Below are 18,095 nucleotides of genomic sequence, written 5' to 3'. Positions count from 1 at the left end.
CTCAATTATCCCCGCCCTGTATGTTCGTCAAGAATGTGTGCCCTTAGCCAAAACAAGAAATAAGACTAACTGCCGCACCCTATAGTAATGATGCACTTAGGAGGACAACAGCCTCGGGTCTCCCCCAAGTTTGTGTGCAGTGCTGCTAAGCAGGCGTCCAATTTTGGCCCGGCACCGCTAATGCACTGTACTAGTACTACACGCCCTTTACAAAAATGATCTATAGACAGTCTATAGACTTCTTATATACTGTATTTCCTTCCTATAGATATTTAGTTTTGTCTATCCATAGTCTATAGACTGTCTATTGACGAAAGTCAACTGAAAGTGTATGGCCATAAATCTATAGACTCTCTATAGACTATCTAGAGGATCTGTATTGTCTATACACTGTTCTCTAGGAATTGTCTATAGACGGTCTATAAACTTTATAGACAGAAGTTTGTGGACAATCTATAGACTATGTAAAGAAATATTTGTAAGGGACTGTGCGTGGTCCAAGTGAGCTTCAGGTGCGATTGAACGAATGCACGCTTGCTTTGCGAATGCTCCCGCTGTAGGACTCAACACTCCGCGAGATTTTCATCATGGCAACACTATCGGGCGATAAGAGAGAGTTTTTTACGGATGCCATGGCTCAAAGACTGTGGTATGAACTTTAACCGGTGAAGAAGGCCCACAAAGCTCCGTTTTCGGCCTTGGTTCTAAAAGGCCTGTAGGGTACCCATGTGAGAGGACTATTAGCAACGTCACCGCAGTATACGACTTGTACGCCTGCACCCTCGCATGGACCCGCCGCTCACTTTGTAGCGTACCCCTGTGAACGGATTGCAATCCTTGTTGCTTTTTGCAATTAGTTCAAGGGCCTGAAGTTGAACACACGTGTACTTGAGCTAGAAGAACTACGTTCCGCATAAAGACAGCATTTAATTTCCTTAGGATGTCACCTACATAGGTGACATGTGCCAGCCTTGTTACGGATTTCGTACTTCATTTATTAGCACATGTCGAAAATAAGAAGAGAAAGTCGCCGAGCGCGCAACAGGGGCGCCCCCAAGCGAGAAATTCTCTTCGGGAAAATCGCACTGGGCCGTTGCATTTCCTATATGTAAGTGCGATATGCATATTACGTACAATTGTAAAGGGGGAACATTTTTTAACAAACACCATGTCAGTGTAGCCTCGACTGCCCAAGCGTTGTAAAGCTGCTACTGTGCAGCATTTTTCTCCTCTCCCATTTTTTTGCCATGCACCCCTCCTTTCGAGTCTTCATCGAGTCTGGCATCAACTCGAACTTTCGAGTTAATGCCAGTGCGGCCCAGTTACAAGGCTATATATATAATTATAATTGGTTTTTTGGGGAAAGGAAATGACGCAGTATCTGTCTCATATATCTTTGGACACCTGAACCGCACCGTAAGGGAAGGGATAAAGGAGGGAGTCAAAGAAGAAAGGAAGAAAGAGGTGCCGCAGTGGAGGGCTCCGGAATAATTTCGACCACCTGGGGATCTTTAAAGTGCACTGTCATCGCACAGCACACGGGCGCCTTAGCGTTTTTCCTCCATAAAAACGCAGCCGCCGCGGCCGGGTTCGAACCCGGGATCCCCGGATCAGTAGTCGAGCGCCCTAACCCCTGAGCCACCGCGGCGGGGCTGAATTCTGCAAATGACACATTAGAAAGAACTATCTGCTGAGAACATAGCCGCAGTTTTCAACTTTAGCCTGCCCGTTACCATCGCAGAATTCGGTCCAAGACGTTCAGTATTCAGTGAACGCACATTTCTCGCCACTGCCACAGCAAACCAATAGCGGAGAACGAATTAATTTCTTCATAAAATCCCGTTTTACACATTTAAAACTAAGGCTGTTCACTTCAAGCCCATTTTTTTTTAGACGGCCGGCAAATTACATCCCTTCCTAGCTACCAGCCCTGCCCTCACTTACGAGCGAAACAAAAGAAAGAAGTCAGAGAAAGCAACGAATGAATGAAACGTGGAAAGAGTAGAACTGCTACAAAACGAGAAACCTCACTGGTTCTTTCATGACGTCTATATTTTTGTGTGTGTCATGTGTTTATATTTTTTTTCTGTTAAAAGAACCTCCGGCAAATTTCCGCTTCACATGTGCATCTAATGAGTTTGGATACGTGCATAATTGCCAGCGCATGTGCACCTAATGAGTTTAGCTACAGGTATAATTGCCAGCAGCATATCCCATTTGCTTCGACAATGAGCGCATCTTTTTATAAAAAAAATTTGGAGCTTATTTATGAGCTGCGCTTATTCTGCGGCATAAAATTCAGCGGTCAATTAAGATCTTAAGAGATCATGATAATTAATGTAGCAAGTACATTTTCTAAGCGACCGAGTCCGTTGTGCGAACAAATAGGGTATTGTGCATGCACCAATTATAACCAATCTATACAACGCTTCAATGTCCTATACACAGTGAGCTACGGTGTATCATTGGTGTTCGGGAACAAACATGTGCAGATGTTGCTTTCGAACGTCCTTCTAAAAAATTCCCCTTGTTGGCTATCGCGTGCACATATCTAAACAACGCTTTACGACTTCTGTGACGATAAATTAAAGGTGCTGTACTTACGGACGAATACTGCGGAAGTCCTGAAACTGAAAGCCATCAGTTTCGGCTATGCAACCGGCAGAGTTTTATTCCTCCATTCTTAGGAGTCTGCTAACAGTGGGACGTCGGCGTAAATTGCAGCGTTTGACAACAGGCGTGCAGTAACAATATATGCCAGTCTGCTATCATAACGGCACCAGTTTAGCGAGAGTTCGTGAGTTGTCAGCAGTTTTGCTTTCGCGTAATGACTTTCCCACCCACATTCCGTGCATGCTTTAAAAAAGGTAAAAGAATGGCTCCTGCCATATCGCCATCCCCGAAATAAATTTCCGGTTCGTTACGAACTGGAGTAAATGTCCAGACTTATATCCACGGTTCGCTGCACAGGTGAATACCCAATCAAGAGAAGGACGCCGTGTTCGAAAAGAGACAGCCACACGCTATCTTCCTTCAGCGAGAAAATGAGCGAGACATTTTCAATGAGGACGGCAGCAACTCAAGTCGGAAGGAGAACTTAGTGACTAGAGGAAAAACATACTGAACTACGAACGGCATGTACAAAGATAACTTCGGGAAGCGCAAAGCAACAAAAACACCACACGGCAGTTGTTTCGATAAACAGTTCACTACAGAACATCAAGGTAGGTGTTACCTGTCACTGTATTTCTTGCGTCTTTGTCAGCGAGCAAGTACCCCACTGAGAGGTGGATCGGATGAATGAACGGTGAAGGTGTCACCCTTTAAAACGAGGTGACAGGCTCAGCCTTCTTTTCAATTTTTTTTCACTGTCTTTTTGACGTTATTAAGCACGGCCCTGTATGTCACATTTGTTTCAATAACCAATTCCACTAGGTTTGAGACAATACCCAATATGACTCCCGATAACTTTTCTTTATGTACGTACAAGTGTGCGAACTTGGCTTGTTGGTCAACAGCGTTACTTTTAGTGCTTGTTGGTGCATAGTTCATTAAAAAACAATAAAAAACTGTAGAGCAGGAGTTGACGAAAGTTGTCCGAGCTGTTCGTCTCTGTACTTTGTCTTCCGTCTTCTGATGCGCTACAGCTTTTTTCTTGTTTGCCAACGTTCATACTTAGTGGCGAATTCCGCTGGTCGAGCCGGAGCAGATTTTATTGTTCCTTGATGGTTCATGCCACGGAACAAGAAAGATTCAGCCACGAGTGGCCTCCTGCATTCATAAGTGACGGGGGATTCCGTAAGTAAATGTCCCGATATGGTGACCCCTATAGACCCCTGAGTGTCACAACTGTCAGCTGTAATTCGCCTCGAAAAGTTTCTTAAGAAACTGGCATTTCTGCCATTAAAGGCCCAAAGGCGTGCGGCGGAAACTTCAGATTCAAGCCAGAATAGCACCTTGGGCATGTTGGTTATCCATTCGATCACTTTATTAATCATTTGATCATTTACTCATTTACAAATGGATGTAAAACACATGTCCAAGCTGCTATTCAGGTATATTATATTCCTCGTGCCTCTTTCCCTTTTCAGTGCAGTGCTTTTCTGCTGTCTATGTTCCTCCCTTCTGCGGTGTTCACTTTCAAATGCAGGTTCATCAACATGGCATAATTTTGCGTCTACGCCCCGCACGCATGGAACATGGACCAAGGTGACATGCATACTCGTGCGCAGCTTACGTGCCTTCAACATTGCATTGATAGCTCTGCTGACGTGTTGTGTACGACGAAAGGAAAAACCTTTAACGTATGACTTCCATTGTGTTAACAGAATCTTGCGATAGTTGTCCACAGGACCTTTCTTTCGCAATTTCACATTTATTTTCTTTGTCTTGCTCCTCACTTGGCAGACCGGCGGTAAGAATACAGATGTCCATCGTGATAATCGTGAAGACGGTGAAGCATAAACCTTAGCAAGACGCATTTTGCCTGCCGGCAAGTGTGAGCAGCAAGTCGATGTGTATGCGGTTCACGGTAAGGTTCTGCAGGTTTTCTGTGTAGCAAGGCGGTGTAAGGCAATGCTGTGTCGCTGGTTTAAATACCTAATTACCGCGCTTCCCTGCAAGGAACGTCGCTACCGTTTTCCACCATCTCCTCTTTCTCGCTCTATGTATCACTACCCTTCCAAAGCGAAAGGTACGCTTAGTGGTTACCGATGAATGGAAGGCTTTGGTAGCATCCGCGCAATACGGGTCTTTGAAATAATTGCTCAAACGACAGAGAGATTCAATGGACTTCGATTAATGTGGTCTATCGAGCTGGCAGAGAAGCGAGCTCTACTAAGACGGCTGCTTAAGGGCTTTGAAAAACCTTACCTCACTCCGCACCCTCTGGCGGGGGTGCACGTAGAACTAGACTATGTACAGTAACAAACGAAAGAAGGAAACCAGAACAAAGTGTTTAATTTGCGAAAGCAATACATTTTGTATGAACAAGAGAGCGGTCTCAAAGATGGCCCAACCTCGACTTTCTGCATAATGTCAGAGCACCGACTGAGAATATCACACCAGCCAGTTAAAAAAAAAGGAAAGCTTCACAGGGGCACTTAATCACCTCATGTGCTGATAATGCGTTAACATTAGAAGCTGTAGGTGGATTTATCGGAAGTGATGTCATTTCAGTTGTGGTGAAGTCTCTCCCTTCCTGCCGATGGGAACTGTGCGATCTGATCACGTCATTTCCCTTCAGCCAGTGGGCGAATCTTATGACCGACGGAACATATTTTTTTCCTCGCTCTTGTTTGACGAACACTTTTTTGTTTGTGCCACAACTTTTTTCGCCCAGAATAGCTCCGGCAGATTTCCGCAGCACACGCGCACCTAATAATTTTGGGTATAAGCCTAATTACCAGCGGCATATCGCATTTGCTACGATAATGAACGCATGTTCACCACAAGAGAATTGGCGTTATTTGTGAGCTCCGCTTATTCTGGCGGGGTGGGGGGGGGGGTAAAATTCTGTGGTCAATTAAAATTTTCCTAAATCTAAAGATTAATGCCTGAGATTCGTTTACTAAGCGAGCGATTTCCTTATGACAATAAACTGTGTGTTGCACGGGCACACTGTGTAAAAATATACGATTTAACGCCCTACAATGCCCCGCCGCGGTGGCTCAGTGGTTAGGGCGCTCGACTACTGATCCGGAGTTCCCGGGCTCGAACCCGACCGCGGCGGCTGCGCTTTTATGGAGGAAAAACGCTAAGGCGCCCGTGTGCTGTGCGATGTCAGTGCACGTTAAAGATCCCCAGGTGGTCTAAATTATTCCGGAGCCCTCCACTACGGCACCTCTCTCTTTCTTCTGTCACTCCCTCCTTTACCCTTCCCTTACGGCGCGGTTCAGGTGTCCAACGATATATGAGACAGATACTGCGCCATTTCCCTTCCCCCCAAAACCAATTATTAACGCCCTACAAGAAGCGAGCTACGTTGAAGAACTGGTATTCGAGAAGAAGCACGAACAGATGTTGCTTTCGAACGGCCTCCTAAAAAACTCTCATTGTTGGGTTGCACGTGCACCTGTTTCAACAACGCTTTACGACATAAGCGGCGATAATGTCACGGTGACGTATGTGTACCGACGAATACTGTAGAAGTTCCGAACCTGAAAGGCACCAGTTGCCGATATACAGCAGGCAAAGTTCTATTCCTCCCTTCTTCCGAGTCTATTAACAGCGCCACTTCGGCGTAACTTGCAGCGTTTGGTAACAAGCGCGCAGTGAGAGTATATGTCAGTTTGCTATCATAACCGCACTAGTTTAGTGAGACTTCGGAACTTGCGAGCAGTTTTGCTTTCGCGCAATGACTTTCCCACCTACATTTCGTGCATGTTTTAGAATGGGTGAAAGAATGGCTGCTGCCATATCGCCATCCCCGAAATAAATTTTCCGGTTCGTTACGAACTGGAGTAAATGTCCAGACTTATATCCACGGTTCGCTGCACAGGTGAATGCCCAATCAAGAGAAGGCGCCTTGTTCGAAAAGAGACAGCCACACGTTATCTTCATTCAGCGAGAAAATGAGAGAGGCATTTTCAATGAGGACGACAGCAACTCATGTCGGAAGGAGAACTTGGTGACTAGAGGAAAAAACGTACCAAATTACGAATGACACGTGCCAAGGCTACTTCGGAAAGCAGAAAGCACAAAAAAATATCGAATCGGAGTTCTTTCGTTGAGAAGTTTATTAACGAACACCAAGGCAGGATATTACCTGTAGAAGTGATTGTATCGGTAGTACCTGTATCTGTATTGTGATTGTGACTGTGATTGTCAATGAATGAACGGTGATGGTGCCCCCTTTGAAACCAGGTGGAGGAAGGTACCATCAGGCTGTCTTTTTTGCATTTTTTACAGCCTTCTTGATTTTAATTAAATGCTACAAGGGCGAAAAGGTATGCCTACATACACAGAGCGCGTAGTTGTTCCTGGTGTTTGGCACTAGGCATGTCTCTGACCACAAGGCATGGAAAAATGCAGCGCCCCTCAGGAGCTAACTGCAGCAAACGACGGAACTGTGCTATCAGTACATTGCCTGGACGCAGGGACCGTACCATCGTTCTCTACTGGACTTCATCAACTCAGCTAACCTTATTCCATTCATTTAGATCATTCATCACACCTTCACCCATCAATGATGCCCTGGGGCAATAAATTTCGCTTTCAAAAAAAAAAAAAACTGTGCTATCATGAAGCGCTGCTGAAAATGAATATGTGTGGGCGGATGCCAGGCCATACTTTCAGAATCGGTTGCGCAGTATAGTTTCGACAGCGCATGTCAGCGTCTGTCGGGCTCCCTTTTAGAGCATGTCCGTGTTTCGCTGGGCGATCGGGATTGTATCACTCCAGGGAGGATTTCCTTACCCTGGAGCGAATTCAGCACCGCGCTCCAAATCGAGCAGTGGAATTCGTGTTAAACAACGCGAAGGACGAGACACGTTTGTTGTGTCTGCTGTTCTGCGTCCCGTCTTTCGGGGTGTTTTAAGTATCTTTATGTCACTTCCCTGATTTTTTTGGCGCCAATCTTCCAAACCTTTTTGATGACGTAAACCGCGAGCGCATTCACGTTACTTCCATTATCCATGAACAGCGCAGTCTTATATCCCTTTTCCATAGATTGCGTACAATTAGCAACACTGCCAAAGCAAGGGCGCCTCTTCGCACTGATTGCAACCGCGCGCGAAAAATAGTTCGTCAAACGTACGTTGCACATACAGACTAGCATACACTCTAAACACGAATAAGCCTATATGGGTGCAAAAAGGGAGTAAGCTGTTCTCTAGCGCACTCGTTTTTTCGGGGTAACGGTACTCTACCCAAGTTCCGGAGTAGTTTTCTATCACTAAATATACGGAATGCATAGTCTTTGCAACGGTGCTGTATTCCCATTCTAAAGCATAGCTAACTTGATGCAATTAGCAATGGGAGGAGACTTTTAAATGCGGAACCGGATGTCCCCAGGCTAGTAAATAAAGGAGGTTTAAATCTCGGTTAAATTTTCTTGACTGCTAGAACTTAAGAGTTTTGAAGTGGGAATTAGTTTCCGTTGGCAACCGTTTTCCCTCCTTTCGTGTTTATTGTGTATTTTTGTTCTGACAAAGCACAAGTACCGAGACCGGGAACGTCCTGCAGATTGTGTTGTCTTTACCACGTTTCCGCCTTGCCCATCACAGAGACATCGAGAAGAATGACATGCGTCAGAGTGGCGCACGTCTGGCTTGCGTAGTCTGACAGCGTTCGCGCTCAAAAAGTTGGCAGTAGCTTAGCTCGGCTATGCCAGGATATACGTAGCGAACGCTAAGGCATAGCGCGGCTTCTCCTCTGACGTCACGCAAGATGGCGAGGAGGTGGCGCCGTGTCTCGTCACGTGGTTCGTCACGCGGTTGGTCACGTGACAAGTCACGTGGTTGGTCACGTGGTACGGTGCGACCACGGTGGGACTGCGAGCACCGCGAAGCTGCGAGTTCGTGAGGCCAATGTAGCTTTCACTACAAAAGTAGTTCACCATCAGTGAGCAATATAATCAGAGGGTTCAGTAACTTAACGCATGACTGCCTTGCCCATTGTTTACAATGCCAAGCACGTCGTTTCTTACAGCTCCATACTTTGGTTCAAACTATCGTTGAGGCTTTGAGAAGTACGAGCGATACGCGGCGGAGTGACACGTTTTTGCGGAGCACTACTTAGTGCATTTCACAGCGTTGGACGCTAAGCGTGCAGGGAAAAGTGCATCCGCACCGCCTAGAGTCAGTGCCCGCTTCATTCCTGAAGGTGCTGCCACTGGCGCCGGTGAGGCGTAGTGTGGAGTTTGTAGAACCACATAAAAACGGCGTAAGTAGGCAAGGGTGAGATTTAACGGCCTGAATACACAATTTCACTCGTTTACATTGTTCTCCTTTTAAATGCACGCTGTGCCCAATAGAAGGCGTATTTTTAGCAACGGCAACTCCTCCGAATTAAGGAGACAGCGGAAGGGAAATGAGGGGCTCGTTACGTCACGTATGAGGGAAACCAACAGTTAACGAGACCAAGGAGCGTAGGGGAATTTTTTTTTTAAATTTTGGTGTTGACCAGTGGGAGATTATTAATGTATTTATTGTTGAAAGATAATTCATATGAAAAACAACAAAAACAACCACTTTATGCCGTTGGGATCCGAGCACGCGACCGCAGATTTTCGCGTAGCCTGTTAAACACCCCTAAACCAAACCAAACCAAATCAGCGAGATTAATTAAAGTTGAAGCCGCACTTCCTGTGCATGATACAGTTTTCTGGAAAAGCCAGCGCCACCTGACAACGCCTTGAGGTATCTTGTCATGTGACATTTGCCGCTGTTAATGTTGAGGTAAGACAACAGATGACCGCTACTTTAGGCGTAGTTGCACGGCCTCATCTTTACGGCAAACAGAGTCATTAGGGCAAATTTTATCCAGCAGAAAGTTTGCACAAGCTGTGCCAATCCAATATAGTTCAAAGGCTATATTGCATGGCGTGAAATAAAATTCATAGTCAGTAGTATTCAACCTGACTGCTGTTCCGATCGCATACGCCCGTCCGACCAGTACCGCTCGTGAGCTGTGCATAAAAGTTTTCTCGCGATCTTTATAACTATCATCACGACTGGAAAGCGCATTTCACACACAAGCAATAAACGCGCTTTTTCTGGCGTTATTTTACCTACTGCCATTATCGAAGAGGTTTACTGCGTTTTACGGTTGTTTCGATCCGTACGAAATTGCGTTAGCAACTAACGTTTTTCTAAAGGCACTCAAAGCCTATGGACTGGGGACAAAAATTATTTAGAATTCCGGAGCTGTTACTCACTAGCTCTTCGTGCTAAGAGGAAGTGCTTCTGGCATATAACGGTTTGGTTTATAGTTTATGTGATTTAACGTTCCAAAGAGACTCAGGCTATGAGGGACGCCGTAGTGAAGGGATCCGGAAATTTTAACCACGTCGGGTTCTTTAACGTGCACTGACATCGCACAGTACACGGGCGTCTAGAATTTCGCCTCCATCGAGATTCAACTGCCGCGGCCGGGATCGAACCCGCGTCTTTTGGGTCAGCATCCGAGCGCCATAACCACGGAGCCACCGTGGCAGTTAAATGTATAAAGGTCAAATTCATTGCCACTTTCCGTTCCATAGAGAGAAGGACAGCAGTTCATTGAAGGGTGCTCGAGATATCCCGCCTTTTTGAGCCAGGCGAACTGATCTTACAACTTCGCTGACCACAGCCAGGCATTCCAGGTAGGGGCGAGGAGAACGGAATGAAAGTCCACAAGTACACAGCTGGAGAGATCGGCCTTATAGGAGGATATGGTATAGTCACCACAAAATCATGTTCACGCTTTCACAGGCTTGCCTCGCTTGACCTCCATCCTGCTTCAGGCAAATCAACGTCACCAGTAGTTACTTATTTTTTATTTCGGCGACTCTGAACCAAAACTCACAGCTAAAATACTTTTGTTTGTACCTTATAGCAGTGCGCTCACACAATTTACGCGCTCTAGAGCGTCTGCTCTCCATAGTTTGTGCATTATACGTTCCAGTGAACGCACATATTGAAGAACCGAGCTAAGCCTGGTTGGCTGGTTCATTTTCTAGCCGTGTGGGAAGTCCTATTTGCCGTCCTTTCTAGGCCCATCGTGAAGGTATAAAGCATAAATCTCCAGAGCTGGTCCGAAGTATTAGGAATCACCGAGTCCTCGACATTCAATTTTTTAACTGAACTTCGAGCTTACTATCTTCACATTACCTAGAGTTGTAACGCAGTCCATGTTAAAAATATTTCGTGCTCAAAAAGCCCCTCCGCGTTCAATACGAAAATGAAGAATAAATCGATTTCCATGTAGAGTAAATAGCAGCTACAAAGTATAGCACCTTCGAAAATAAAAGATCTAAATAGAATATCACGGTCGCGTTTGGAGCACATACTTAGAACTCTTTTGTGAAGTACCTAACAAATAATCGCTCTTCGAAGGGATAATATGCCAATCTAGAAGTTAGAAGCTCACGCCCAAGGTTCGGCATACCCTTTCTTTCCGCTTACTAACATTTCCCAGTCGAAAAACACAACAGGAAAGTTTTCGACCTAAAACTTGTAGTGACCACTGGAATTTTTCTAGTAACAATAATTTTTTGTTTATTTACTACAGAAAAGTGCTACAGGACTACAGACCACAGAAAAACTTCAGCACTATAGAAAAATATTACAAAACATCAGAAAAATTTGCCGTTACGAGAAAACTACAAACTATTGTGTCGTGTTTTCGACAAAATTCATTCGTTTTTTTTTTTCGACTGGGTTGTTACCACATGCGCGGTGCAGACGCAGTCGACCGCTTTCGCTTATCAACCGAACAAAAAGAAAAAAGAAAATATGAGACCTGAATTGGAAGTGAATAGGCAATCAAGGGGTGTGGAAGAAACCTCTCTGTTGACTATTTTTCCTAAAGCTCTTTATTATTGGTCGCAAAGTAAAAACGAACACCGCGGTCCTCGCTCACCTGATTGCTCTAGCCGAAAAATAACTCGCACGCAAATGGAAGTCACGCACTTTGGATACAACTCTGACGGAAATAGTATGAATAGAAAAGCGACAAGAAACCGGGAATGCAACCTGAAAGCTGGAACGAGAGAAAGCAAATTTGCGCAACGCAACCCCAACCGATTCATCAGCCGCCGTAGACAATGGTTCGCGTAGCAAGAAGAAGGATGAGGTGAGCATGTCTGCATCATGGTATCAATATGGACTGTCACATCGGTGATCGGCATATTGCTCCAGCGCTGCCAAGCAGCAGACAAGCGCTCCATCAGCGTAGACCACGTCAACAGGACCTTCCTCAAAGATGGCGAGCCCTTCAGATACGTGGCTGGCGAAATGCACTACTTCCGGGTGCCCAAGCCCTACTGGAAGGACCGTCTTCACAAGATCAAGATGGCGGGCCTCAACGCCGTCTCCTTCTACATCGAATGGAGCGGCCACGAACCTGAACCGGGGGAGTACAACTTCGAGGATATGTACGACCTGAAGTCGTTCCTCGACGAGGTTCAGGCAGAAGGGCTGCTGGCCGTGGCACGACCGGGTCCGTACATCTGCGGGGAGAGGGACAATGGGGGGCTTCCGTACTGGCTGCTGAGGCAGAACCGGTTGATGATTTACCGCACCATGGACAAGACGTTCATCTCCGCCGTGGACTCCTGGTTCGACAAGTTGTTGCCGATCCTGGAGCCTTACTTATACAAAAACGGAGGCCCCATATTCGCCGTGCAGGTCGAGAACGAGTACGGTCACTACGACCGCTGCGACAAGGCCTACATGGAGCATTTGCTGACCGTGCTGGAGGCTCACCTGGGCAAGGACATTGTCTACTATCGTACCGACTTCACTACGACCAAGAAATACGAGTGTGACAAGGTCCGCGACATCATCGTGGCCGGCAACTTCAAGGCTTCGCCGGACATTGAGGAGAGCTTGAACACGATGAAGGAGGCGAACCCGCAACCTGCGCCTATGGTCGTCGGCGAGTACTACACCGGTTGGATGGACTACTGGGGTTGGAAGCACAGTACTTCGAGCGCGGACGCCATCGTCGAGACGTACACAGATCTGATGAAGCGTGGCGCGTCGGTCACCTTCTACATGTTCGTAGGCGGCACAAACTTTGGCTTCAAGGCCGCCAAGGCTGACAGCTATCCGCTGACTACAAGCTACGACTACGGGGCTCCCGTTACCGAGAGCGGCGACATCCGGCCCATATACCACGCTATACGGGACGTAACGCTACGCTACATGGGAAATGAGCCCGAAGGGCGCTTGCCCCGAAACAAGACGAAGCTGTACGTCGGAAAAGTTGTGATGACCGATTACATCTCCCTGGAGGAAGTGATGGACCACTTTCGGGAAAAGGGCTGGCTCAAGCGGAGGCGGTGGACTGATCCCGTGGCCTTTGAGTACATGAAACAGGACGGTGGATTCCTCGTCCATACCGCCACCGTGCCCGTGGAGACAGATGGGGAAGGGACGCTGTACCTGCCGAATATGGCCGACCGCGCTTACGTGAGGGCAGGAGGAGAGCTGTTTATCTTCTACAACCACGTCGTCAGCGGCGGGGAGGTCAGACGCAGCAACAAAATCCCCATAAAGAAGGGGGACACCCTGACTATTCTCGTGGAGAACATGGGAAGAGAGGACTACGGTGCCGTGAACCATGATTTCAAGGTATATACGTGGAGAGATGGTTTATGGTTTATGGGGGTTTACCGTCCCAAAGCGACTCAGGCTATGAGAGACGCCGTAGTGAAGGGCTCCGGAAATTTCGACCACCTGTGGTTCTTTAACGTGCACTGACATCGCACAACACACGGGCCTCTAGAATTTCGCCTCCATCGAAGTTCAACCGCCGTATACGTGTAGAGTCGGCGCGCTTTGGAAAATGTACCATTCGAGGTGAAGCACTGTTTAATTGCTTGATTTGCTTATTTACGATATTGCCCGCCTTATACCAAGACAATTGCAGGGGATAATTATACGAACAGACCAATCAATCAAAATAATCAATGACAAAATTTTCACGGGTAGCGCTCGTGAGATGGAAGTATGAGTAGACTGTATAATATGTAGCAAGAGAGGAAAGCGCACAAAAACAACCACCGACAATGGCTGTCCCAACTTCACAGTGCAGTCAACACCTTGCACAATAGCAGTTTGGTATTGGTATCAACGTTCAGCAGGAATGACTATTGTGTCGGTACCGTATATCCATCAAGCACTCCATCTGCGCAGAGTAAGATAACGACGCAGTGTTAGTAATTTTGCGATGGAAACGATTCGATACGCTAATGGTGAGAAGGAAGAACAAATATTTGAATGTATTATTATGAATTATCTACTCGGTCGAAATTATTCCGGAGCCCTCCACTACGACATCTCATTCCTCCTTTCTTCTTTCACTCCCTCCTTTATCCCTTCCCTTACGGCGCGGTTCAGGTGTCCGCCGATATTCGAGACAGGTACTGCGCCATTTCCTTTCCACACAAAAACCAATTATTATTATTAGTGTACACGAGTGTTTATGCCGCGATGATAGTGATTTTATTTTACGTATTCTTCATAACTTAAGTATAAAAACCTCAACCAAGGGCAAATACAGTTATGTTTTTCCTTCTTTTCTTTTACGCACTTTCATGTTCTATTCATTCGCGCTGCACAGACGGTTTCGTTGCTGAAGTCGCGAGAAAGTGTCAGTGTAGCCTGCTTCATTTCATGAAATCAGCATCTGGTTATATTCAACCGATATCCCCCTTTCGCCCCTGTCTGATCCATGTGCAAAGAATGCATGGTAGTTCTCCCGCGTGCATGAGGGGATAGTCCCGCTTAGCGACGGACAGCAATTTTGTGCTACTACGAATCTACGCTTTCATTCGTGGCTAGTGTGATCAAATGCTTGGTGGAATGGCTAAATGTTGCCCCTCGTTTTAAAGACTCAAATCTCCGTATCCGGCCTAACAAGTGTCTTTTTTCAAATAAACACACATAGAATGAAACGCTATTTACGAAATACGGGACTTTCGATTCCTTCTTTGCATGCATTTTAACTTGATGTTTATCTACTTTCTGTAGAAGAAATACGGTGCCTAGGGCAATAGGCGGCGCTAGTAGCTGTCTGACGAGGCTCTAGCTCCAAAAGTGGCAGTCGCCATCGGCAGGCAATTACACTATTACGTACCCCATGCAATACAAGAAAGTATAATTTTTTTATTTGATACTGTAAGTCCCATCAGGGACTGTAACAGGAAGTGCTCTGAATGATACAGTTGTAGTGCACATTTGGTAAGTAAAGAATTTGAACAATAACATATGGCAAAAATAGTTACAAAATCGGTTAGAGAATTCAAGTTGAGGTCATATAATAGGCGGCAAACATGATGACAAGCATACCAAAAAAGGAAATCGGCTGCAGTTAGTGTTGTATTTTCAATCTAGGCACAGACAAAACGGTAAAAATAAACAGGGCAGAAAAGAGTGGAAAATGAGAATAACTACTGGGAAACAAACAGGTGATCTATAATCAGGGCACTGAACGTATCTAATGATGAGCTGTTAGTAATATCTAATAAGCTCATATAATGTATAATCTATAAGTCTGTATAATTGATGCTCTCTTTGGGGACAAGAAACAAACGCCAAAATAAAAGCAGCAAAACAAAGCCGCTTGTTTAGAGCATTAGTTCGGGGCCTCCGTATCGTTCCCCTTAACAACGGTCCAAATAAACACTCCCGTTTTTAACTTTTGCGTAGGGCCTTCGCCACGTTCTCGTCAACGACGTCCGCGTCATGAATTGGACCAGCGAGGCAGTGCCGATCACCAGCAACCGAGACATCACTGAACTGATGCGGATAATCCAGCGCACAGGAAACGGCACCGTTCCCGGCTTCTTCCATGGAAGGTTCTCCCTCCGAAAGGGTAAGAAGGTGCGTGACACCTTCCTGGATCCCACGGGCTGGAGAAAGGGCATCGCCTTCATCAATGGCTTCAACCTGGGTCGTTACTGGCCCGTCGCTGGCCCTCAGGCAAGTGAGAGAAATTATTATCTATCTAGCACCTGGAGGCTCCTAAAAAGTGCAGTTACACGAAAAAAAAAGAGCAATGCCACAATCCTCGGAACATATCAAACGCCACAAAGGTGCTAAGTTAATTAAACATACTTTTTTATCTGTTTTTGGAGGGGAAAGGAAATGGCACGGTATCTGTCTCATATATCGTTGGACACCTGAACCGCGCCGAAAGGGAAGGGATAAGGAAGGGAGTGAAAGAAGAAAGGAAGAAGGAAGTGCCGTAGTGGAGGGCTCCGGAATAATTTCGACCACCTGGGGATCTTTAACGTGCACTGACATCGCAAAGCACACGGGCGCCTTAGCGTTTTTCCTCCATAAAAACGCAGCCGCCGCGGAGTTCCCGGAGTTCCCGGGTTCGAACCCGACCGCGGCGGCTGCGTTTTTATGGAGGAAAAACGCTGAGGCGCCCGTGTGCTTTGCGATGTCAGTGCACGTTAAAGATCCCCAGGTGGTCGAAATTATTCCGGAGCCCTCCACTACGGCACTTCCTTCTTCCTTTCTTCTTTCACTCCCTTCCTTATCCCTTCAATTACGGCGCGGTTCAGGTGTCTAACGATATATGAGACAGATACTGCGCCATTTCCTTTCCCCCAAAACCAATTATTATTATTATTATTATTATTACTTGGACTCGTAAAGTTTTTCTTTGGCTTTAATTGTTATTTCGTTCCCACTACTGCAAGCTGCAATAAGTGAAAGCATGCAACAGGCGCACATTCTTACTGTTAATATCCTAAGCGAGGAATCTCGAATGTGCAGGTGACCCTCTACGTGCCTGCCACCATCCTGAAGGCCTACCCAGAGGAGAACCGAGTGATGCTCTTCGAAACAGAAGGGGCGGCCGAAAATCTAGCAATCAAGCTCGTGGACGAGCCATTGCTGGATATAGACATCGAAAACCCGAGCCCCTAAAGCTATCGTGCTCCACAAGAAGAGCAGCGTCGCACTCCGATACGAGCAGTACGCAAGAACAGCGTCTGAGTGTTGCGTACAAGAAAGCAAGCGACCAGCGGTAAATGGGGTGCCAGCCGCGTTTCCGGATGGGTCAGGTATAAGCCGCAACGTGCATGAGCACAAAGTTCGAGCCTGTAATGATTCCTGGTTTAATGAACAGCTACTGACGAGGAGTTGGCGACACATATAGACGTTCTTTTGGCTTCATCTACGTCTTTTGCGTTGTAGCTATGGTGAAAGCGAAACAACTCGCCGAACATTTTGGGTTGTTAACCCTAATGAGAATGGTCTATACACAGTCTACATACTTCTTATAGACTCCATTGCCTTGCCATAGATATTTCTCTTTGTCTGTTCATATTCTATAGACTGTCCATAGACAAAAGTCTACTAAAAGTGTATGGCCATAAATCCATAGATTGTCTATAGACTGTCTATAGGTTTTGTATTGCCTATAGACTATTCTCCAGCATTTCTCTATAGACAGTCTATAGATTTTAAAGACAAGTCTGTAGACAGGCTATATACGGTCTAAAAAAATCTTTGTAAGGCTTTTAGGGACGAGCAAATCCCTACATGGAGCTTATATTATTCCAGCACGCAACAAATAGTTAAACATATCGTACTTACGAAAACATTTTAGTTTGCATTTCGAAGGGAACAGAGTAACCTGTGACTCTGCCAGGCATCCAAGTAAATGCATTTGGTTATCCCATTTGGCATACTCCCCTCACCTCCAACGCGCCAGAATTCCGAAACACTCGAAGGAGGGGACGCAGCCTCCAATGTCAACAGTCTTCGCTTAACGCACCCTTGTATGGACGCTTTCGGGGGGTGCCACTTATAGCCTAACAGAGGTGGAAAAGCGGGGAGAATGTTTGTAGGTAGGGCGCAATAATAATAGTAAAACATGTCCTATCTCCATCTCCGTATGATGACTACTATAGCATTACCCTTTTCTTTTATTGCTGGACTGCCTGAACACTTTACAATGTGTCACTACCGGATGGAAAAAGCAACACGACAAAACAAGTTCGACGTTCAATACAGCCCTCGTAACTACTGCGATCTGAGTTGCGGAGCGACCATCGAAGGAAGATCAATGAAGACCATGAATAAGCATCCAAGACACTGCCTGCCAGTGCAAGGCCGCAGAAAAACATATTTGCAGTGAGCACCGCATCAGATAATATAGAGGGGTTCCAAACAAATTACCTTAATAAAATTTTTGTCAAGAACAAACGAAGTGTGCCGCTTATTGTGGAGTCTTTAATGCCGATCCTCTAGCCTTTTCCGCGCAAACCAAGCAAGAAAAGCATCAAATATAAAGAAACAAACAAAGTTGTAGGGTTTTTAACTGCTACCGTTAGGCTTATTAATTATTGAGAGGCGTGTAGCTCACCTTAAGTATTATCCATATCAGTTTTTAGAATTTTGAAAACGCGATTTCCATCGGCTCTGTGGTCC

General features: G+C 46.0%; 1 protein-coding gene and 1 long non-coding RNA gene across 2 annotated transcripts in view; one reads left to right on the top strand and one right to left on the bottom strand.

Moving 5' to 3' along the window:
• The window catches only part of LOC144110653 (uncharacterized), a 462,868-nt gene that overhangs the window by 143,308 nt on the left and 301,465 nt on the right, over positions 1 to 18,095 (bottom strand). The window lies entirely within an intron of this gene.
• Positions 11,682 to 16,586, top strand: LOC144110785 (beta-galactosidase-like). Its single transcript, XM_077643880.1, has 3 exons — positions 11,682 to 13,277; positions 15,357 to 15,629; positions 16,434 to 16,586. The coding sequence occupies exons 1-3, from the start codon at positions 11,793 to 11,795 to the stop codon at positions 16,584 to 16,586; spliced, it is 1,911 nt and encodes a 636-aa protein (XP_077500006.1). The 5' UTR covers positions 11,682 to 11,792.

Source organism: Amblyomma americanum, chromosome 11 (genome assembly GCF_052857255.1).
Source record: "Amblyomma americanum isolate KBUSLIRL-KWMA chromosome 11, ASM5285725v1, whole genome shotgun sequence".
In the NCBI taxonomy this organism is placed as follows: Eukaryota; Metazoa; Arthropoda; class Arachnida; order Ixodida; family Ixodidae; genus Amblyomma; species Amblyomma americanum.
This window is presented reverse-complemented; position numbering and strand designations above follow the sequence as displayed.

Coding starts and splice junctions, on each gene's coding strand:
- LOC144110785 (XM_077643880.1), top strand. CDS start 11,793: ATGGTATCAATATGGACTGTCACATCGGTGATCGGCATATTGCTCCAG. Junction 13,278..15,356: donor CCGTGAACCATGATTTCAAG/GTATATACGTGG, acceptor ACTTTTGCGTAG/GGCCTTCGCCACGTTCTCGT. Junction 15,630..16,433: donor GGCCCGTCGCTGGCCCTCAG/GCAAGTGAGAGA, acceptor TCGAATGTGCAG/GTGACCCTCTACGTGCCTGC.